General features: G+C 55.5%; 1 protein-coding gene across 1 annotated transcript; it reads left to right on the top strand.

The window, feature by feature from the left end:
• The first annotated feature begins 66 nt into the window (after positions 1 to 66).
• On the top strand, positions 67 to 21,193 carry SELENOI (selenoprotein I). Its single transcript, XM_082756384.1, has 10 exons — positions 67 to 143; positions 7,269 to 7,337; positions 7,678 to 7,786; positions 9,578 to 9,652; positions 10,148 to 10,410; positions 11,675 to 11,783; positions 13,287 to 13,335; positions 13,781 to 13,961; positions 14,731 to 14,913; positions 16,896 to 21,193. The coding sequence occupies exons 1-10, from the start codon at positions 96 to 98 to the stop codon at positions 17,010 to 17,012; spliced, it is 1,203 nt and encodes a 400-aa protein (XP_082612510.1). The 5' UTR covers positions 67 to 95; the 3' UTR covers positions 17,013 to 21,193.
• Positions 21,194 to 23,112: the final 1,919 nt, after the last annotated feature.

Genomic DNA, 23,112 nt, shown 5'->3' with positions numbered 1-23,112 from the left:
GGTGGCGGTGACGTCACGGGCACGCCCGGTGGGCCGAGGCGGCGGCGGGAGGCGCCGTGAGGCGGCGGGCGCGGTGCTGGGGGGGGGGGGACGCCATGGGGTACGTGACGGGAGAGCAGCTGGCCGGCTTCGGCAAGTACAAGGTGAGGGGGTGAGGGGCTCACGGGGGGGGTCTGCTGGGTGTGGGAGGGGGTCGTGGTGCCAGGGGGGGCGGCCCTGTGCTTGGTGGGGGGGGGTTGGGGAGAGGGGGGGGTCGGGCCCTGGTGCAGGGCGCCCTGGTGCAGTGGGGGAGGGGGTCCCGGTGCTTGGGGAGGGGGTCCCGGTGCTTGGGAGGGGGTCCCGGTGCTTGGGGAGGGGGTCCCGGTGCTTTGAGGGGGGGTCTCAGTGCTTGGGAGGGGGTCTCGGTTCTTGGGAGCGGGTCAGGTCTTGATGCTGGGGGTCCCGGTGCTGGGGGGGGGGGGGTCGGGTCCTGGTGCTGGGGAGGGGTCGTGGTGCCAGGGAGGGGGTCCCGCTGTAGTAGGGGGGGTCCCGGTGCTTGGGGGGGAGGGGCGGGGGTCAGGTCTTGATGCCGGGGGCCCTGGTGCTGGGGAGGGGTCGCGGTGCTTTGTGGGGGGGGGCAGGTCCTGGTGCCGAGGGCCCTGGTGCAGTGGGGGGGGGGGGGGGAAGGCGGCGTTTGGGGAGGGGGTCCCGGTGCTTTGAGGGGGGGTCCCGGTGCTTGGGGGGGGTCCCGGTGCGTGGGGAGGGGGTTTCGTTTTTTTTTTTGGGGGGGGGGGGGGGGTCCCATATGCTGGGGGGGGTCAGGTCTTGATGCCGGGGGTCGTGGTGCTTTGTGGGGGGGTCAGGTCCTGATGCTGGGGGTCGTGGTGCTGGGGCGGGGGGTCCCTGTGCTTGGGGGGGGTTAGGTCTTGATGCCGGGGGTCCTGGTCCGGGGGGGGGGGTCAGGTCCTGGTGCTTGGGGTCCCGGTGCTGGGGGGAGGGGTCCTCGTCCTTATGGGGGGGTCCCGGTTCTTGGGGGGGGGGGGGGTGGTTCCCGGTGCTTGGGAGGGGGTCTTGGTTATTGGAAGAGGGTCAGGTCTTGATGGTGGGGGTCCTGGTGCTGGGGGCGGGGGGGGGGTCGTGGTGCTGTAGAGGGGTCCTTGTCCTTAGTGGGGGGGTCTTGGTCATTGCGGGGGGGTCAGGTCTTAGTGCCAGGGGTCCTGGTGCTTTGGGGGGCCTCGTGGTGCCGGAGGGGGGTCAGGTCCTGGTGCTCTGGGGGGAGTCGTGGTGCTGTGGAGGAGTCCTGGTGCTTTGGGGGGTGTCTTGGTGCTGGGGGGGGGTCTTGGTCTTTGTGGGGGAGGCGTCCAGACGGGCCTTGAGCATCTCCAGAGGAGGAGACCCCCCAACCTCCCTGGGCAGCCTGTCCCAGCGCTCCATCACCCTCACCATGAAGAATTTCCTTCGTGTGTTGGTGCAGAACTGCCTGGGCTCCCGTTTTGTGCCCATTACCCCTTGTCCTGTCCCCAAAAAAATCACTGAAAAAGAGGCTGGCCAAACCCCTCTGCCTCCCACCCCTCAGGTATTTATGCACGTTGCTGAGATCCCCTCTCGGTCTCTTTTCCCCAGGTCTCTCCTCCTCTCCTCGCAGGGAGGCTGCTCCAGGCCCCTCTCAGCTTTCTATCCACGCTTCGTGCAGCTGGAGCTTGGGTCCTGCCCAGTTCTTCCAGCGCTGGCCGCGTCCTGGCAGCACCAGTTGCTCTTACTGGCCTTACTGGGAGGCAGCGTGGGGCCGGCAGGAGCCCAGCCAGCCGCGCGTGCCCCCGGGGCAGGCCTGCGGTCGTGCTGGCAGCAGTAGCTGCGCTCAGGAGGCTGTGGTTTCCCCGAATCAATAGGGGCTGTGACAGAGCACGTTTCTGGAGCATCTCCACCGATGCAGAGCCTGCAAGGAGCTGCTGGGGTCTGGGAAACTCCATCAGGGCACAGCGTGGCCCTAAAAGATGGAGCGAGGAGGGTGCTGCTTGGGGTGTGGGTCGGTGACAGTGCAAAATAGCAGGTTTCTTTCAGCTTTTGCTGTGCTGCTTCCTCTGCCTCATCCCCTCAGCCTGCGTTCAGCCCTGGAGGAGGTGTTTTGTGCCCGGAGCACGTCCCCAAAGCCATCAGAGCCCAAAGCAGGCGCTCTGTTGGGTGTTGTTGGGTGCTGAGCACCCCGTGCCGGGAGGGATGCAGCCCGGCTCCGCTGTTCAGGAGCACAGACCTTGCAGCTGGCTGCCAGAAATCACGAGCTGCTGCTTAAAAACCCATCTCCAAATCGTTTTCTGGCAGGCTCCTGGGCAACCTCCTCCTAGAAAACCGTGGCCAGGGGAGAAAACGGGTGCGGGACGCTCACGGAGGCGCCTGCTCCTCCTCTTCCTTTCTCCTCTCTCGCCCTCGTGCGAGTTCTGCGCCTCCGCTGCGCGGTGCCCAGGGCGCAGCTCTCATCCAGCTGCTGCAGGAGGAGCAGAGGAAACTCTGAGGTGATAAAAGAGCACGAGGCTCTTGCCACGGGGCTACCTGGCGTCGTCCTCACCTGGCGAACTGCTGCTGGACCTTGGCTCCCCGCGCAGGGAGGCGATGCCCTGGGGGCAACGGTCTGGGGAGGGCGCTGGCACCGAGCTGCGGCAGCGCCACGTGGCCTGCTCGGGTCCAAAGGTGGGGCAGGACGCTGTCTCACCTCACAAACTCGGCGAGGGGAGAGGGAATTGGGGTTTGGGAAGTGCTTTTTGGAGCTTCCACACCCCGAAATCCTTCTGGGGCTGTGTCTAGCGGCAGCGGTGCGGGGGCGGCGGGCAGCAGCGCGCTCGGTGGCGGCTCTCGTGAGAGGCTCTTTGTCTCCTTACCTGCGTGGGCGCTGAAACGAAGCCCTCGTGGTTCTCCTCTCACGTGTCTGCAGGGCTAGAAGGGACCACCAGTCCCGTGCGGTGTCCTCTGCCCCCGAAAAAGAGGGTGCCCCCTCTCCCAGGAGGAAATCCTTTTCCCCGCAGCCTCCAAACAGGGCTGCAGATGTGGCGCTGCGGGAAGCAGGTGGCTGGCGGCTGTCCTGGCAGCCTTGCAGAGGCTCGTCTGGAAATACGAGCCCTAAAAAGATCTCCGCGGGGCTTGCTCTGGCGAGCAGGCTCTGCAGAACAACACCGCAGCCGGCGGGGAGATTTTTGATGGGAGCGACCTGGATGGGAGGCTTGAGGCTACAAAAAGGCCGGTCCCTTGTCTTCTCCTGCAGGGCCCTTCCTGGGAAGGGTGCGGAGGAGGAGAAGCCTTTGAGCCCTGTTCCTGAATCACTTAACTCCTTCCCCAAGGGCTCCCTAATTGCTCTGAGGCTCCCGCCTGCGCCTGCCTTTAAACATCTCCTTCCCAAGGCGCCGCTTGCACAGGGAGCCGTAAGCTCGGCGTCCTCCCGGCCTTCACCACTTCCAGGTGAGCAGCTGTGAGGTGGAGCTGCTTCCTTCTTTTTCTCCAGTTTTGCAGGGAAATTCCGGGGCTGAAACCTCAGCCCAGCTCAGAGCATCCCTTGATGATCCCTTGCCTGTCTGAAAGCCCCCTCTTGGGTGAAAACCACCCGGCTGCCGTGGCAGCAGTGGCATCGCCGTTCCCAGGCACACACGAAGCCCTCTGTGCTCAGGGACCACTGTTCAAGGTGTGAACTGGGTGCGAGGGGTGCAGGTAGCAGGCTCCTTGCCTCGTCCTGCAGCAGGAGCCCTCCCAGCTTTGCTCAGCCGCCTGCCACCCACATCCCTCTGCGTCCTTCATCCCGACAGAGAGGGACGGGACGGCTGCTGGAGCTGGGTGCCTTCCTCCTCTGTAACAGAGGGGTGGGAAAGCAGAGCCGCTTCTTGGCGGCGTTTTGCTCTTCAGGTTCACTTTAAAGCAAACGAAACCAAAAACTCTGTCTTTTACTTGGCGTTTTTGCTCCAAATATCTGAGATATTCGCATGCGCCTTCCTCCAGCGCCTGCTGGGATGGCCGGGTGCATCTCATCCCGAGTTGCGGCTGCGGGGACACAGAGGGAAGTGATGGCAGGGCAGAGGGCTTGCAGCTTCCCAGGGAGGCCCAAACTCTGCCGTGAGAAGCTTTCCCTTCTGCTGTGGGGTAGGAGAAACCCAAGGGAGGGTCAGCCCATCTTGGGTTTTCTTCGTGGCACTGAAATCCTGCTGATTTGTTCATTGCTGTGTGTCGGATCGTGGCTGCGAGGAGCTCCATCCAAAAAGTCACTGCCTGGTTCTCTTAGTTGTGAACCTCCTCTAGCCCTCGTTCCTCCTCTCTGCAAACAGAGCCGGAGGGTTATGGGTTTTTTTGGGGGGGGAAAAAAAAAAAAGTTTTGTCTCTTTCAGGTCACATCTTGAAACTCGGCACCAGGAGCGGGCTCGCAGAGCTGCCTGCTCGGGACCGATCCCCCTCTGGGCCCTGCAGCCCCCCTCCAGATCCCTGGTGGGCTATAGATGAGCGTAAAAGCTTTGTTCAGCTGTCACAAGGCTGTTCTGTCGGGTTCCTGTTCGTGCACTTCCATTTCTGCCTTTTTTCCCTCCCCTATCCCTGCTCTGATCCTGCGATTCCCACTCTGGAGGAGCAAGGAGCCTCAGCTTTGGGGTTTGGGGAGCCGGACGAGGCTTCTGCTCACCGTGGCAGCTCCTCTCACAGCAGAGAGGCTTCAGCCCTGCTTGTGGACATCAGCAATGTGTGAAAACGAGTGAGAAGAGGGAAATGGGGCAGGCAGCGAGGCTGGGGGGCACCTCGAGCACCTCCTCCACAGCATCCTGCTGCCCCGTGCGTCCTCCCTGCCACCAGCCACCCCTCACACCCTTCCCTGCACGCTCCTCGCTGCCCCCGTGCTCCCTCCTGCTGCCAGCAGAGAAGTGACCTCGGGGAAAACAAACAGGTCGGTGGCACTGAACGCCCTTAAAGCGTGGCGGCAGAGCACGGGCATAGTGCAGGGGGGGGTTTGTTTGCCCTGGCACGGCTCGGCTGCGGGTCCTGGAGCCTGCCGGGCTCGCTGCCTCGCCTCAGCCCCTGTGGGATGAGCTGCTGGGCCTCGTGCCCCCCTCATACCGAAGGGAGGGTTGTAGGAAACAGCCTCCTGGATGTTCTGGGGCCGCTGTGCCGAGCCCACGCTGCCTTGCTCCTGCCTCAGGGCTCCCCCAGCCCCCTCCGGGTGTTTGAGGCCGGGGCGCCTGCACAGCAGGGTGCTGTCTGCTGCCGCCTCCCGCTAATGGGATTACTGAAAAGCCGCCGTGTTTTTCGGCCCGGGAAAGCTATTAGTGGAATCTGGGCTGTAAATCTGCGTTTTCTTCCTCGCGCACGTAATTGGATCCTGCGGAAACGGCCTGGTTTGGTGCTCAACGTTGGGTGTAAGCTCTGCGAGCCGCTCCTGTCTCTAAACCCCGTAATGGTGGCAGGCAGCTCAGTGCCGTGGTGGCACCAAGTTGTCCCTTGCAGGCCGTGCTGGCGCTGAGTACCCCTCAGAAACCCCCCAGCTGGCTTCTTTGTGCGAGGAGGGAGGCTGAAGGCTGCCTTGGGTGCCCTCGGTGCACGCAGCGTGACCCCACTGATGGGCTCCCTGCATTGGGCTCCCTGCTGCCCTTATCGGTGCCGTGTTAGGTACGGGGTGTGCCCATGCTGCCCCTTCCCCAGGACCGTGCTCATCAGCTGTGCCAAGAGCCTGCGCGAGCTCACACATCCAGGTAAAGAGTTTCCGAGTGTAAATTACACTGAGATCCATCAAATTGCCTTTTTATGGCTTTTTTTTGTGTGTAGGAGCAGCTGCTTTTGGAAACGTCACCCAGCAGGGGCTGGAGATGGGGGGCGGTGGAGCTGGACAGAGGGCCCCTCGTCCTGGTAGGGTTTTTTTAAGGAGATTGTGGCCCTCTGCTTGGAAGAAGCCTCCCTGGGGGTGAATATTTGAGCTGAGGGGATGTGTCCCATCCGTGTGGCTGGAGGGACGTGGCTGGGAGCTGCAGGGTGGCTCCGTGGGGGCTACGGGGTGCAGGGAGGCTGCATTCTGGCCATGGGATCGCTGAGATGGGGAAATGGGGAGAGGGGAAAGAGCTGGGACCTTCCCCAGGGCACAGCCCCGGCAGACAAACTGCAGGGGGCTTCCCCTGCCTCGCTCCTGGTGTGGCGTTTGTTCCCTCGTTGGAGGCCGTGACGGGGATAATGAGATTTAATGCGCCTGCAGCCCTCCTCCTCCCCTATCTGGTGGTTACTCCAAAGCCTATTATCTCGTAAGGCGTTCGGCGTTCTGTCCTCCGCCGCTGAATTAAGCTGGGATGGAAATTCCTCGGGGCTGAGGCCTCATCTTGCACGGCCTCTAGCTCGGGGTTTTGGTGCTGCGCTGCAGCTCCCACAGGGTTACTGAGGTAAGGATATCGGGGTATCCTCAGCCACCTCTGAGGATCAGAAAGCTTTGGGGTGAGGGGTAAGATCTGCTTCCCCCTTCCCTCTGCAGGAATCTTGGCTTTGTGGTGGAGAGGAGCCTTCTGCCGGGAGCCCCACGTCTCCGTCCAGAGCTGGGGTCTGCTCCCCTCTGCTCCTCGCTGCCGAATAAATCATCCTCTGCTGCTTGACCTGCAGCAGGGCATGTGGGATTCGGGGATGCTCGTGGATGTGGGGTGGTGTCTGTGGCATTTTGGGGTATCTGTAGGACGAGGGAGGGGGCTGAAGGTCTTGCTCAGAAACAAATTACGTCTTTTTGGAAGGGGAAGGTCTCTTCCAAGCGACAGGAGGTGAGTGGTACAGAGCTGCCATCCCAGTGGGTTATTCCGAACCACACCAGCACCCTGTTGGTGACCTGTCTCCTGTTTTAGGGGGGCCCAGGAGGTCCCTGGTCCTGCTCCTCTGGGAGAGCTGTGTGGCTCTGAGAGCTGGGGCAGGACTCGGCAGGGGGCAGGCAGGCAGGGCAGGGCACATCAAGGTGTCCACAGTGTGGCTGCAATTCCTCTGGCTGGCCAAGAATGCTCCCTGTGCTTCCCGTGGAGGTCTCCTCTGCCTGTCCCGTGAAGGAAGCCTTCCAAAAATCTCTGTGGTGAGCCCAGGAGCTGTTTGTGGGCTGGTGGCTGGCGTTGCTGGAGCTGGCAGGCGCTTTTGGGATTGCTCAGCACCATCCCTGGTGTGAGCCCGTTCCTGGCTCGAGTGTTCGTGCGATGCAAAGATTGGTGGCAGGTGCCCGCAGGGAAAGCTTGATGTTGAGGATCTCCGGCTTCCTGCACGAGGTCCTGGAGCCCTGACTGCTGTGTTTTGACTTTTGTTTCCCCTCTCGTTCACAGTACAGCGCGGTGGACAGCAACCCCCTGTCCCTGTACGTCATGCATCCCTTCTGGAACACGATAGTGAAGGTGAGACCTCGTCCTGCCCCGAGCAGGACAGCAAAACGCCGCTCACCGCCACGTCTTCTGCTCAGAAGCGTCAGCTGCAGGGCCCTGCTTGGCTGAACAGACCCGCTTCGTTTGCGGTGTGACTAATTACAAAGGGCACAGCCTTCCAGCTGGCGGCTGCCCCGAGCTCACTGCATCACAACCCAAAGCTTCGTGCAGCCCCACGGTGTTGGGTGTGCTTGGGCAGTGCTGTCCAGCACCCAGACGACTGTAACCAGCTCTCTGCTGTGGCCGGGAGCAGCGCGTGGTCCTCGTTAAATATTCTAATGAGTTCATGTCTTCTTTTGCTGCTCTCCCATAGATCTTCCCTACCTGGCTGGCCCCAAATCTGATAACGTTTTCTGGCTTCCTGCTGCTTGTCTTCAACTTCTTCCTCATGGCATACTTCGACCCTGACTTTTATGCTTCTGGTAAGGCTGCCTTCTTCTGTTTGGATGTGTCACCTCCTCTCCTGTGCCTTCTGGTGCTCGGAGGTGAGCCCCTGCAGTCGGGGCCCTGCCGGGCAGCTGGCTGCACCACAGGAGGGATGGAGCTGAGGGCCTGAAGTCGTCGGGCTTCTCGATGAGGATTTGGCCAGGTGACACCTTCCCTCCAGCTGCTGGGTGCATTTGCTCCTGGCTGGCTGTGTGCAGGCAGAGGACAAAACAGCCAAAATCGAGTGGGATTCAGCTCTGCCTTGGCAGAGGACAAGAGCGAGTGCCCTCCTTTTGAACCAGAAAGTGTGGGAAAAGGGTAACGTGGGGAACTCTGCTTTCTGAAGGCAGCAAGCGGAGCCTCTTTATCTGCATCCCAATTTGCTAATTGCCCTCTTGCCGAAACATGCTGGCACCACGTTCAAGCTAACAAAAGCGAAGTCCTCATTCTCCATTTCACCATTTTGCATAACACGAAGATGTGCACAGCTTTACACTTTTTAAACAGTTCCCGTGTCCACCTGTTACTGAATCAGTTCAGGTGTCTCCTTGCTTGTGGGAGTGTCCTAGGGAAAATCTTAACGCAGCATGGTAACTCTCAGTCACTTACCAATAGCTTCCTTTCCGTATTTTTCTCTCCCTCTCCCCCTGCCAGGTTTGGTTTAGGCTGCTCAGAACAGTTCATCTAGTTCTCCTAAAACCCGGCCAGTCATCAAAGTACACTTAAGTGGAAAGTACAGTTAAGTGAGAAAAATATTTTAATTTTTTTTTGGTATAGCCTTCATTGATAGGCAGACGAGCAACGTTATCAGTATGAAAAGCTTTCAAAAGCTTGGGTGATGTGAACACAAGATTTGGGCTGTGCTTTGGTCCGTGAGCCCTAGGAAGAAAAGCTGACAGCTCACAGGAGCCCAAGAGTCCCCAGGACAGGACGTCAGATGTTCGAAAAGTTGTGCTCTGCCAAAGGGATGGCAAAGCTTAAGCTCTGGGACCCTTTTACGTTCATGTTACGGGTCTTCTGCTTGGAAAGAGAAAGTTTCATTTTGCTGGTGAGGCCTCCAGAAGCTTGTGCCTTTGTGGCTGGCTGGTTTGGTGACCTGCTGCTGGAAGACACCATCCTGCTGCTCAAAGGACACAAGAAGGTGACTTTTTGGGGCGTTGTTGCTCCTGATAGAAGACCTCTGTGCATCTTCATGGAAGTCTGCTACCAAGAAGCAGCTCCCTGCTTTTTTTGAGATGCAGCTTTGGGCTCCCTGAGTTGTGGCAGCTAAACTGGCTGGCTGCCGAGACAGCACCGGCGGAGGAGGAGAGGTTATTAAGGAGGAACTCGGTTTCAATTGGCAGGGACGAGGTCTGGAGACTGGGAGGGAATTCCCCACGTGCCTGCAGCAGAGGCAGGGCGCAGCCACTTCTCCAAGAGGCTCTGGTGATGCTCTGAGCAGTGCAGGAGGAGTGCCTGATCCGCACACGCTTCCATGCCCTGCGTTTGGGCTGCAGTTGCTGGCTGCCATCACCAGCTCTTGGCTCCTGTGGCTTGGGAGCTGGGGACAGAGGACAAATACGTCCTGGTATGCAAAGTCCTAGGATTCCCGTCTCTGTGACCTGATTCCATGGGGAGCTGTGGGACAAACAGCTCTGCCACCTCTCCCTGGAGAGCTAGCATCTGTTTCGCTGTTTGAGTTGTGGGGGTGCTTTGTCTCGGTGAGCCGCTGGGCCTCTTGTGCCAAAATAAACCCGCCGAGAGCGCGTACTGAGCTGTCCTCCCCTGGGTCTTTCTGATCTCTGCAGCTCCTGACCACCAGCACGTTCCAAACGGAGTGTGGGTCATTGTGGGTCTCCTCAACTTCATTGCCTACACGTTAGGTAAGAGTTTATCTGCCTGCTGCGGGGGGGGTTGTCTCGGTCATCTGTTCATGCTGCAGCTGCGTGCCATCTTATCTCCGAGCCTGCTGAAAAATCTTTGATTCTGGGCCTCAGCCACGGCCCGCTCCGATTGCTGCTCGTGCTGCTAGAGCAGTTCCAGGAATCGCTTGGCAAAGAGCATGGGAGGAAGGTGGCCCGGAGCGGCTGACGTGGAAGGAGGATGCTGGAGCTGGCTTTGAGGTGCTCTGTGAAATCCTGTCCCTGCTCTGCTTCAAATAAACTCTTGCCAGACTTTCCCTCTGCTGCATTTTTCAGTCTCAGGTGGAGGTGGGGAGCGGGACGTGCTCGCTGTTGGAGGATGAGGGCAGGGGGAGCTGGCTGCACGTCTTGTCAGCTGCAGGCTGGCCCGTTGCTCTGCGTAGGGGTGCCCAGCAAAGCTTCTCATTTTGGTGGATGTCTGTCAAAACTCCCTGTTTCTCCTTGCTCTCTTCCCAGACGGTGTTGATGGGAAACAGGCCCGCCGGACCAACTCCAGCACGCCCCTGGGGGAGCTCTTTGATCACGGCCTGGACAGCTGGGCCTGCGTGTACTTCGTCGTGACAGTTTACTCCACCTTTGGACGGGGCTCCACGGGTGTCAGTGTCTTCGTTCTCTACCTCCTCTTGTGGGTGGTGTTGTTTTCATTCATCCTCTCCCACTGGGAGAAGTACAACACGGGGATTCTCTTCCTGCCCTGGGGATATGACATCAGCCAGGTGGTAAGTACGCGCTGCAGCGGCTTCAGCAGGAGCTCGATAAAGGGCTGGCGTGCCCGGGGTGCAGCTCTGGTGGCCGTGCAGCCCCCTGTAAATCAGACCCTCTCCAGGGTGGCTGTCCCCAGCCTGCCCCAGCAGCGTGGAGCAGGGCAGGGCTCGGAGCCATGTGCTGAGAGATGAGATGTGTTGGTAGGGTTCAGTTTCACGCAAATGTTAAATCCAAGGAAGTTTTTGTGGGGTTTTTCTGTTCGTAGTAGCTTTTGCAGATGGATTTCCTACGAGAAACAAGGCTTGAGGAACAGATATCGCCTTGTTTCCTCTCCGTGTGTCCTGGGTATCTCCTGGTACCTAAATGCTTGCACTAATTAATTTCCTGCGTTACACCCCACGGGTACATTCAAGCCTAGAAGTTCGGGGTGCCTTTATGCACGAGCAGGATGCGTGCCAAAGTTCAGCTGTGGGACTAGTTTGCATGTTAATCACCGTGCCTGGAGCAAAGGTTCCCAGGGAGGTGCCCCCCTGTGGCTGGGTAATGAGGCAGTTGATGTTGAGGTTAACAGTGATGGACCGGTTGGGATGTTGGCACTTCCTTTTCTCGTTAAGGACTTCCCTGCAGGAAACACCTTCTGAAGAGCCCATCAGAACCGAGAGCAAGCTCTGGATGAGTAAAATTCAGCTTTAGTGCTCGCAGCTGCCTGTCCTAGCCAGGGTGCAGTCTCACAGCACTGAGCAGCGCACCGTACTCGTGTCACATCCTGGGTGGGAAATGCAACAAGCTGGAAGGGGAATGATTAATTGCAATAATTATCTCTTCTGGTAAAATGAGACTGGAGCTGGTCCCGTCTGACTATACTCTTGAGCTCCTCCCCCAGAAGCATTTTCTTTACCTGGGTGCTTTTGGACCTCTGCGTAGCACAGAAATCATAGAATTGTAGAATATCCCGAGTTGGAGAGGACCCATAAGGATCATCAAGTCCAACCCTGGCACCACACAGATCTGCCCAAAACTTCAGACCATGGAAAAAGAAAGTCGGGCTGGAGGGCTCAGCTACTCCACAGCACGCTCCGTGCACCGTCAGGGCTTCCATCACAATCCAGGTGTTCCCTGTTAGCTTTTTCCCTGTAATAACTTCAGCAGATGGCTGATAGGAGACCCTGGACAAACCTCCAGAGCCCGGCTGCTGTTCCCTGAAGCTCCTGGGCGTCCGTTGTGCTGCCAGACTGCGGCCATGCTGCTGACCCCCACTTCTCTTCTGCTTTCTTTCAGACCATTTCCATCGTCTACATAGTGACGGCCATTGTGGGAGTTGAGGCCTGGTATGCACCTTTCCTGTTTAATTTCTTATATAGAGACCTATTCACTACAATGATTATTGGTAAGAAACTCCATGTTGAAGCCTGTCTTTTAAACACAAACCTCTTTTCCCAACACCCAATGTCCTAATTATTCTGTGCCGCTGTTCTGTTTGCTGTAATGAAGGCTCTCGTGGGCTGTCACCCAGCTGACTAACGCAGGGTGTTCGTGCAGCCTGCCCTTTGCCGGGTCTCCCAGGGCAGTTAATTTGGAGAGGCTGACTTGCTGCAGCATGCCTGGGTCAGTGGTGACCAGAAGGATGAGGAAGCAGCACGCTGAGCTCGTGCCTTTGGGCTTATTCAGGCTGATCCCAAGCGCACGGTGGCTGGGGGCAGCCCTGGTGCTGCCCTTGGGTCCGTGCAGACAGACCCAAAATCCTTCCTCGCCTGGAGCTGGGCTCCAGCCCGGGCAGAGGAGAGCTGCTGAGGGAGCAGGAGCTGGAGCCAGAATGCTGTGCCAGCAGCCTTGGGCTGCTGCAGGGAGCGATATTAGGTGGGGAAAGCACCTTTGTGGGTCCTGCCCTCCATGCACTTGTCCAAAAATTAAGTAAAAGGATGTACAGCCTTCCTCCAGAAAAGCTGACTCTTCTCTCCAGCAGAATAAGTCCCTGCAAAGGGGGGAGTAACGCAGGAAGAGCTGCGTGGCTTGATGTGATTTAGCTTATTCAGAACTTCTTCTTCAACTGTATTTTCTTAACCTGTGCCCTTTTCTTTAGGGGTTAATCATAAGTGCTTAATTTCAAGTCAGTGTGTCTTGAATTGTTACATTAAGAGAAGTGCAAGCATCAGATTTACCCAGGTGGATATTTTGAGCTTCCTTTTGGCAGCCACAGAATTTAAGATATGAATAATAAATGCACTTTGCCTTCGTGGAAAGTAGAGCACGATGCGTACACTCAGTATATTTGTGCATTCGAATGGGAGTCAGGTTATTAAAAGCAGGAATATTTACGTGTCTGTTAAAATACTTCCTGCTACATAAACATGGAAGGAGTTGTGATGGACTTCCATAGATTCGGGTGTAGCAAATGATGTTTCCCATTTAGGTCTAGATTTTCAGGTTTTTTATATCATTTGTCAAGCTGAATCACAAGAGTTTTGCACAATGGGAACGGGAAATGCTTGCACGTGGTGGGAGAAACAGCAGATTGGCTTTACTGTGAGGACTGAAACCTCTGCTGTGTGCATCCATGTCGCTTGTGGGGTTTGAACTCACCTTGGGTCCCATTAAAAGCAGGATTGTAATTAAATTTAGTAACTGATTAAAGCATAATACCAGGCTCGTGAATGAAACTTTTTAAAGTTGAAATGTCCTTAATTAATAGCAGACCTTAACTTGTAATTACAAACTCTTGAACCAGAATCTTGAGCACCTCCTTTTAAACCTGCTGAGCTGTTCTTGGTGCACCTCTGAGCTATTTGAGTTGCAAGCAGCTTAAACTGGAGCCCAACCATCTGCCCCTCCGTGGGGTGCACGCGATGGCCTCCCTCTGCGTGGGGCAGTAACATGGCTCTTTCTCTTCCAGCTTGTGCCCTCACCGTGACGCTGCCGATGAGCCTGTACAACTTCTACAAGTAAGTTTTGCCATTTTTAACTCTCCCTACCTGCATTAGCACCTTTGCAAGAACCCCCAGAGCCTCTTATGACCTGGTTGCCCTAGTTGCTTTCAGGTGGGTGTTTTCAGGGTGACAAAGCAGCTTCTGAATATCCAAAGGTCGCAGTTGTGGGGTGCAGCCTGCTCAGCAGGGGCTTGCTGAAGGTCTCCCGGCTTATGCAGGCTTGTCCAGTTGTTCACAACCCAGGAGTGCAGGTGCCTTTGTCATTCAGGGCTTTCTTGGGTTTTAGGTTAACAATTAAGGTGTGCATCATCCTCGTGTGAGTGTGCTTATGACTGGCGTTGGCAGTTTTGGGAGGCAGAATGGCCAGTGAGATTTTATGGGGCACATCTGGAGGCAGGGACCAGGTGTTTCTCAGCTGTGGTTCCAGGAGTTTTCATTTCTCTGTCTGCTTGCCTTGCAGGGCCTATAAAAATAACACCTTGAAGCACCACTCTGTGTATGAAATCATGCTGCCCCTGGTGTCCCCGGTGTTGCTCTTTGTGCTTTGCACCACGTGGATCTTCGTGTCACCCATGGACATCCTGGAGGTCCATCCCAGGCTCTTCTATTTCATGGTTGGAACAGCCTTTGCAAACATTTCCGTGAGTGGCTTTTGTGTTATGCTTCCGTGTAGCCCCTGGGAAGTGTGCAGCCTCCCAGGGTGAAGAAAAATGCCAGTTCAAATGGGAGGAAGGAGGGGAGGTGTGAAAGTATAACTTGAGACAGCTCTGATATTTTGCTGTGACTGAAAAGAACGAGCAGGAAAGCAGACAGGGTTTGTGGTCTGCAAATGTCACAGGCGTCTGTGCTGCAGCTCTCAGCTCTTGAGAAACAAGAGACGTAGTTAACGTGAGTGTGTTTACACCCATGCATCCTCTGTGGTGTCAGTAGCAAACTGTTAATATCAACGAAGTTCTTGTTTCTTTTCGGGGAGTAAACTTAAAAATTGGAGGGCCAGCAGCTGTTGTCCAAACCTGATTTAGCTGCATATTGTATCTGTGCCTGCTTGAGACCTTACCCAAGGGACCTGTGCCTATTGTATCAGATCTGTGTCCGTGCTCTGCCAGCAGCCCGTGCTGCTGATCGTGCAGAATGCTGCTGGCAAGGCTCGGTCAGCTCAGAGGAACTCCTTTTCCCTTTGAACATGCCCTTGATGGCTGTGACCTGTACCACAGGGCTCTGCTCTGTGTGTCTCACAGGAATTATAATGCAAAGGCAGATCCCAAGCGCGAACCTCAGAGAAACTGGTGGTAGTTGTAAGCGCAGGCAACCGGTTTGTGTACCTGTGTGACCGTGCTCCACGCTGTGAACAGCTCTGGGCTTGCAGAGCCCGTGCTGGCTGCAAGCTCTGACAGCTTTCTCTCCCCGCAGTGCCAGCTGATCGTTTGTCAGATGAGCAGCACACGCTGCCAGCCTCTGAACTGGATGCTGCTCCCCATAGCGCTGGTGCTCTCCGTGGTGGTGTCCGGCTTCGCCCCCAACAGTGAAACTCTTCTCCTCTACCTGCTAACTGCTTTCCTCACCCTGGCACACATCCACTACGGCGTGGTCGTGGTAGGTGAACTGGGCACGTGGGCGTTGGGCTCGGCTGCAGGCTCTGCTGGGGAGCTGCTGCTTAAAAACGGGAACATCAGTGAAACTGCTTGGGGCTACGAGCTCTGTGGGGCTGGCTGTGACCATGGGAAAGGTGGGAGGCTCTGGAAGGCTGCTTGGGTTTGAAACGAGCCTTGCACAATGTTCTCCAGGGCTCTTGTGCCAGAGATGGGTTTGAAACAAGTCCTCGTGTCTCTGCTGCTGTGTTTTTAAATCGTGGCTGTGGCTGCAGCTTAGAGAGCAGCCTGTAGGTCAGCCAGTCTGCATGACTTGCACCCCTGGGCAGCAGGAGGCACTCCTGGAGATGCTCACAGCAGTGGCTGTGGTGTCTGCACGTTGGGAAGGAGAGCCTGGTTTGGGAGTCCTAGTGTAAAACAATCTGCTGGCAATCTGCAACCCTGCTGACGTGCCCTGTGCTGGGGAAGCATCCCTTGCACTGCAGCTGCCTGCCTCCTCCTTGCTCCTGGGGCAGGGAGCTGGGTTTGCTCCCCTCGCTCTCTGCAAACTCTGCCTGAGTTTTGATTAAGAGACAAAACAAACTCAGAGGAGACCAAGTCCAGTTAGAAATGCCCTGGGAAGCTGCTGAGGAAGAAGTAGGGCAAGGGCCCAGATGCTCCCTGCAGAGCTGGCTGCTGCCACGTGTGTAAACCCTCCTTGGGAAGCCCTGTCCCCCGGGAGCCCCGGCGCTAATGTGGAGCCTCCAGAGTCAAGTTTGAGCTGTAATTACAGCGAGGCAGTAATACCCAGGTTGTCTTGTCTTTCCAATTAGTGTAATGAGGCTTCTATGCGAGAAGGATTTGAATAGCTAAGAAGCTTAAATAAATTTGGTCTTGGAGTCATAGCTGGAGATGGGAGACCGAGAGGATGGTGTAATCCTCTCTGCCCAGGCCTGCCCGTCAGTCAGGGAGTTTTGTGCTCTGCTCCCCTGAATTTGTGTTGCCCCCACTTCCAGCTTTCCCAGGGCCCTTCTGCAGCCTCCCCTCCCAGGACCTTTACTGATACCGAGGTGCAGAACTTTTAGGGCAGTGACTGGGACCCCAATATTCAGAACTTGGGAACGCCGGCATGGACTAGATGCTGTGCAGTGACTTGCTGCCCAGCTCAGCACCTGGTGCTGCTCAGCACTGCTCGCTGGTGGATCTGCAGTGCCCCACCATCCATTTTATCCTCCGTTGCTCTGTGCCTCTGCTGGCTGCCAGGCACGTAGAAGTGGTGCTTCCCAGGCTAACAGGACTCTGTGAGCACCTGAAAGAGCCTTCACTGCTGCAGCTCTCGGTCCTTTGTGGTTTTCTCATTGCTTCACATGAGGTGGTGAAAGCTGGCTTCCTCATTCTGCTGTAAAAGGCACCTGATTACCCAAACCTGGCATTGGGCACGCTCCTCACCGCTGCCTTCCTGTGCCAGTGCAAAGTACTTGACCCCCAGTTTTAATTGGAAACGGACTCAGGGAACAACTTTTCCTGCGGTTATCCGAGATTATCAAATTAATTGAAGGTAAATATTAATCATATTGCTCTGTAGGGCCAAGAAGAAATGCTGCAGAGTAAAAACACGAGTGCCTGTGCTCGGGACAGGGTGTTTCTGACTTGGTGTACATGAGGGTAGGATGGAGGGAAGCCTGCTCCTGGACAGGCTGGGCTGTTGCTTCTGCTCTAATTCAGCTGCTGTAAAGCCTGGCTGCATAAAACCATCCAGGGAGGGGGAAGGAGAAATCTGCCCTCCCCAGTGCAGTGGGAGAACTGGGGCAGTGCTGGGCAGATGCTGCAGTCCAGCTCTGCTGCGCCGGGGGGAGCAACTGGCTGGGACAGTAATGGGGAAAGTGGGTGCAAGGAGGTGGCAGGGCTCTGTCAGCCGTGCAGGGAACAGGTTGGGCTCTCTGCCTGCTTTTCTCCTTGTCCCCCTGCGCCTTGCTGACCCTCTCCTGTTGCCTGCCTTGTCCCCAGGTGAGCCAGCTGAGCAGGCACTTCAATATACGACCCTTCTCGCTAAAGAAGCCCACGCCGGATTGACTAGGAGTGGAGGAAGAGAAAATCAGCTTGCAGTCTGCAGAAGTACTGTAAATAACTGCTGCAAATACCTGTAAATACTTCAACCATCACCACAGATCTAAACCTATCCTCTGGACAGACATCAGGGCAAAGTATGCGCGGTATCTGGTGCAGCCAGGTTGGGACTGGTACGGGACAGCCTCTGCTGCTGTTCAACGAACACAAGCCTACGGTTTTGGGTGAAACTGGACGAGGAGGGTAGCCTTTCAGGTCACTATTACTGTATTTTAGACCAGCTGAATGTTCCCAGTAAAACCTCAAACCCCAGCGCTTGCTCAGATAAAGCTGGTTGGGGATGCAGATGGCTTTACCTGAGCAAAGCACCTCGACCCATCACCAGAACCAACGTAGCAGCTGATTTCTGCGAGGTCAAGGGAACATCCTGGTGGTCAAGCGTTCCTGTCTGTCCCTAATCCTGTTAGCCCTTCTCCCGGGCCGGTACTTAAGGAGCAAACGGTGACAGTTCTCCCACATTCTGTCCTGCCTTCCTGCACTCATTCATTTGGGCAAATACTTGCACCTTTTTTTAAAGCAGAAGTAAACACACAACACTTGTAGTAATATTCTACTTAGGTGGGGGGCTTAGGAATCAGCTTCCCCAGCCCCTGCCTGAGTGGTGGGCACCTGGGACCACATCTCAACGTTCTCTGCGGGCTGGTGCGTGGGCCCCGACCGGCAGTGAGACGTGGCTCACACCAGCCTCTGTAACACGGAGCCGAAATCCCAATTCCTGCTGGTATGAACTGGTTGCTCCAGGTCGGCTCTGCTGGCTCGCTGCGTGCTGCCCGAGCCTCGTCTTCTGCGGCAGTGCAGCCGGGCTCAGCCTGCCCTTCCCACCAGCCCACCGGCAGCAGCAAATCCACAGCTCGGAGAAGCACCTTAATAATGTCGTGTTGGTTGCGTGTGCACTTTCAGAAAACTCACAGGCATGTGTGTGGTGGGGTCCTTCCCAAATACCACTTTGTTTTCCAAACCGCTGTCCCCGGCGGCTGCGTGTCTCATCCAGGGATATATTTGTTTACTGTCCATTTGTAGAAGATGTTTGCATTGATTTTTTTTTTTTTTTTAAACGTTTCTGTAATTGAGTTAATTGAGTGGGGTGGTGAAGACTGAATGCTGATTTTCTTTTCTGTTCACTTTTATTTAATGAAGACCTGTGCTTGAATGAAGAGTGTAGCTTAAACCCAGGTTCTGGAAAGGCTGCATCCGGAAGTGGACAAGCACAGCAGATTGTGCATATGTAATTACCATGGGAACAAAGTCTCTTACACACTGATTATTGTGGGTCTTGGAAGCTTGGTCACGGCATTTTCCTTCCGCAGGTGAAGACTCCTCCTCCTGCTTTAGGAAACCTTCAAGCTGTAACTACTATTTAACGATTTGGGATTTTGCTTTTTTTTTTTTTTTTTTTGTAAATTTGAATCATTGTCATGCAGACTGAGACTTGAAATCCTGAGGCAGCTCGCAGTGTCTGCTGCTCTGCGCGGTGCCGTGGGTGGAATTGGGGTTTCTCGGTCACGGTACGTCCTGCGTGGGGTCAGCTGCAGCGTTCGGGCTGGCACCACCGGAGGGCTCGGCTGCTCGTCTGTCTGTCCGTGTGTCTGTACAGCCACGTGTCTGCGAGCGGTGTCTGATCCGGGAGAGGGGGCAAATGGTCTTCAGAATTTATTTAATAAAGTAGCTTACTCTATATATTTTACCGATATTGTACAGAAAAAAAAAAAATTAAGTGTGCAAAGGAGTTGGGCTGTGCTTGAATCTTTGACTCTGGCTGTTTAATGAAATTCATTTGTGAAGGGAGATAAATTACAGGGACTCTCTGAAATGGAACACAACGCTTACCTGGGGGGCCCGTTCAGGTACCAAAACTCTGCTAGCAGCACTGGCAAAAGCAGCAGTTAGATGATTTATTTTCTAGTTAGATGTCTGCAGGACTAGGGAACAACTGAGCTGTTCCCTCAGCCCTTCAGCTGAGCTCTGGGGTCCTGAGCCCAGAGCTTGTGTTGTCCTGGCTCTTCCCATAGCTGGACCCGAGGACTGGGCTCACCAGTGCTGCCAGAGGATGTCTGATCTTAAACCTCGGGGTGTCATTTTGTCTCCTTACTACACGGTTTGTCTCTTGTCTTGCTTGGCTGTGAGCTGGTGGATTTTTGCAGCCTGTAAGAGTATGCCCTGAAAAAAAGCCTTTGTAAAGCTACAAACATGTGGAAGCAGGACTTCCTCTCTACAATCCTGCAAATACTTGTGCTGTAGGAAAAAAAAAAGATGTCTCTTAAAAACTGGAACCACTTCCTATCTGCACAGGCTTTATCTGTGAAGAGTCCTGGATTTTTGGTGCCTTAATTTATTGCACCTTGAAGCTAGAAAAATACCTGCTTAGATCTGTTAAATCAGTGCTGGAAAGTAGGCTCGCTCCTCTCTAGTGCTGCCAGGCTCGTGGCAAAGCGAGGGGAGAGCAGACCTGGTCTCGGTGGGCACCCGACTCCGGTTCTGACTCGTGCTGCTGTGAAGCTGGGTGGGTTTCTGTCTGGGCTGTTGTAACGTGGGTGATTTCTGACCCCAGCTCCTGGGGGAACGGAAACACTTGAGCAGAAAGACCAAACCGTCTCACCGTGGTGGAGTAGGGCATGCTGAGAAACAAATTATTTATTAATAATAATGGTTTGAAGTCTTAAAAATAAATTTATTCCTTGCTAACTGCATCTGAGGGTGTGTTATGGTGCTGGTTGCTCCCCTTGCTGGCTGGGCTGTGTCCTCAGGCCTGCCCGGGGCCAGTCCTCGTGGTTTGTGCTGTCGCTTCTTGCAGGGATAGAGTTGATCATAGTTTCTTAATGACTGGTGGACCTGCTGAGTTGATAACAGGACTGGTAGGTGCTTCCCTAAATCTATTTTGCACACTTTATCTCAATCCAGAGTATTACTGGGGGTGGAAAAAACACGTTCAGGGAGGGTGCAGTCCTTCAGGAGCCACAGAACCGTCCGGATCCAGGCAGGTCCCAGTGCTGCTCCTGCTCCTTGCTGTGGTCGGTCACTGTTCGTGGTGAAGTGGGGAGCTGGGACATGTTAGCAGGCTGGTGCCAGGCTCACCTGGCTGGGAGAGCCTGGCAGACTGGGTTAACGCAGGCTTTTTATCTCAGTTGTGTGGCTTCGTGTCCCAGCTCCTGCCTCTGCACCATCCCAGGGACCTAGCGCAGGAATTCCTCGTCTGGGGCTGGCGTGCGGGTGTTGTGGCCTCCTGGAGTTTGCATAAAAGCAGCGTTCACACTAAGAAATGTTTTATAGCTGCAATCACTGCCTGGAAATCATGGACGTGGACGCTGTGGTTTTAGCTCATTCCTTCCCCACAGTGTCTGCGCCTCAGTTGTCTCTGGCTGTCCCGTGGGGGTCATTGCATGGCTCAGCAGCAGCCTCTCCTTGCAAACATCAGGCACCCGATATAGCCAGGGCCAGGGGTGCAGGATGCTGCAAGTGTGAGCTTCTAATGCCCTGAAAACATACTTTAGAGCTGGCCTGATGTTACTCTGGGTGCAGGGAGTACGTGCAGCTTGTAATCTGAGAGCAGCTTTGATCTGTGCCTCTGAAGAGCCAGTCAGTTCTAGCAAGACCCCTAAAATCCCCTCCTCTGGGAGCATCCGTGCTTGCATGGGATAGACCTGGGAAGCCTCTGGGAAAGTAGCAGAGATTTGTGTGTGTACACAGACCCGAGAGCGCAGCTGCTTTGTGTGCACGCGGGAGCTGTAGCTGAAGCTCTGCTCCCCTTAGTTTATGGCACAACCGGGCACAGGGCTTTTGTACCCCAAAACGTGTAGGAAATTCCCCAAAACGGTCTCGTTTCCAGCTGTCCCTTTTTGCTTAGCGTGCAGCACTTGCTTGAGGCGCAGGAGGAGTTCCCCCCACGGATCAAAATCTTCCTCTCCCCCTCGTGCAGGGAGCCTGGCCTGCTTCTGTCCCTCGAGCTTGTAGTTGAAGTGGGTGCTGGTTTTGGTGGGGGTCCCTCAGCCCAACCTGCCTGCCCATGAGCAGCCCTGGCATGGCTGTGGGCCCCAGGACCCCAATTCCTTCCCTGGAGCCGTCCTCAGGCTGGGAGTTTAGGTACTGAAGTGAGTTTGAATTCGTCTCTTAAATGCTATTACTGAAGTATTTATTGTGTTGAAAATGAACGAAAAACTATTACAGTTCAATAAAGAATGAAATTTTCCAAGCCTTTTAAGGGTGTTTGTCTTATTTTTTTTTTCTTCTCCCTTCTGCAGCTCAGTACAGGGATGTGAAAGGTGATGGGGCAGGGGAGCAGCACATCCTACCAGGCTCTCCATCACTCCGCAGCCTCCCCAGGGCAGGCAGGGCTCCTCGGAGGGCAGCAGCATCTGCTCAGGGCTTTGTGCCCTGCTCCTGCCACTCCAGCAGCTCGTTAACAAGGCGCAGCCTTTGCAATGAAGCCGCTCCCTGCAGCAGCTTCCATCTCTCGGGCATCAGGCTCTGCTCCTGGCCTTTCTCCAAGCTGCCTGCCCTGCTCTGCTCAGCCCTACAGCACATGCCAGGGTCAGCACTAAGCCCTGTGCAAGCAATTAAATCTCTTAACAAGCCTTTAACAGTTGATGCTGAGTTTCCAGGAACAACTTGGGGAGATCTGGGGCTGCGTGGGGATGTGGCCATGCGGCTCCAAGGTGCAGGGAGCAAACAGGCATCGCTTCACTGGGCAGCCCTTCCCTCCACACATCACAGCCTGCTTCCACCACGCCTCATCCCATGTGGTGCTCACAAAAGTGCCCTGGGTGGAGGAGGAGGAGGCTGGGTGGTGGTGGAAAAGGAGTTTTCCCAGTGCCACCCGGCCTGCCCCGATCCTCTTAGCAAAGCAGACAAGTCGGAACACGGCACTGCCCCAACCAAGCTGCCCGAGCTTGCAGCAAGCTCTTAGCTGCTGGCTGCAGCACGAATTGGGGCGATCCCCACCTCAGCCTTGCACCAGCGCAACCGGATCCACACATGGGACAGTAAGCAGTAAGATTTTTTGTGTGGGCGGTGCCCAACACTTACTGTTTTCAGTGAAATAGCAGCACTTTGTTACAGTAACTGGATCGATACTAATCCATCACCACGACAAGTCAGTGATTAGTCTACTGTGTAGCCAAGTTGCTGGATCTTGCCATAAATATGGTGCCTTCAGGGGTTGAAGGTTTACACGCCAACAAGTGCACAAGCATTTAAGGATCTCAGATTTGAGGAATAACCCTGAGAGGCATTCCAGCCCCAATGGGCATCACATCTGCTGCTTCCACAAGGAGAGCTCGTTAGGCCTTCTCTGACTGCTTTATTAATGAGATAAAGCGCTTGGCTCGTAGTCAGTCTTCTACCACATTGGTTTTGGTCTCTCCGTGTAAATTGCTACTTCTCCATGAGTAATTCCAATGGATCACCTGTTCTAGGGCTGTACCCCCTGTTTTATGGTCACGGCTGTGAGTAACCGCCCAGTGCTGTTAATTAAGGAGCTGCCCAGTTCAGGGAATGATCACACCGAGGTTTCCTGTGGTTTGTAACCTGAGCAAGACTGATGCTGAGAACAGGAGCTGGGCGTATCTGCCACAAGACGGCACCTTGTTTTGTGGCCACCAAATGGCACCGAAGATGAGCTGGGCGTTGAATCACAGAATCACAGAATTTCTAGGTTGGTCTGAATCACTGCTCTGCGATTCCCCCAGCACGCCCACTTAGGCTAAACAGAGAGGAATGGGCTCAGGGGCTGGAGCCCTCCTGGCTGCAGGCTGGGGGCAGAGCCTTGAGCAGAGCCCCGGAGCCCTGTGACCTCTTCCCGCACCCTGGGCCGTGCTCTTTCCATCCGGGCTAAAGCCTAGGTGTATGTAAGTGACACCTTGTTCTTTATCATCTGTCTTGATGGCTTCCTCTAAGAGGATTGTTGCGGTAGGTGTAATATACTTAAGGGATTGTTAATAACAGAAGCATTTTGCAGTGCTCTGTGTGCTGGTGGTGCAGGCTGCGAGCTGTGGGAAGTCTGGTTTGGCCACAGGAGCTGGCCATCTGGCACATCCACGTGCCTTCGGACTCACTGGGGTGGGTCCAGGCCAGCGGGGCCAAGTGCTTGTATGCCTGGGGGTCA

The sequence above is a fragment of the Aythya marila genome (genome assembly GCF_965140915.1).
Source record: "Aythya marila genome assembly, chromosome: 3".
NCBI lineage: Eukaryota > Metazoa > Chordata > Aves > Anseriformes > Anatidae > Aythya > Aythya marila.
This window is presented reverse-complemented; position numbering and strand designations above follow the sequence as displayed.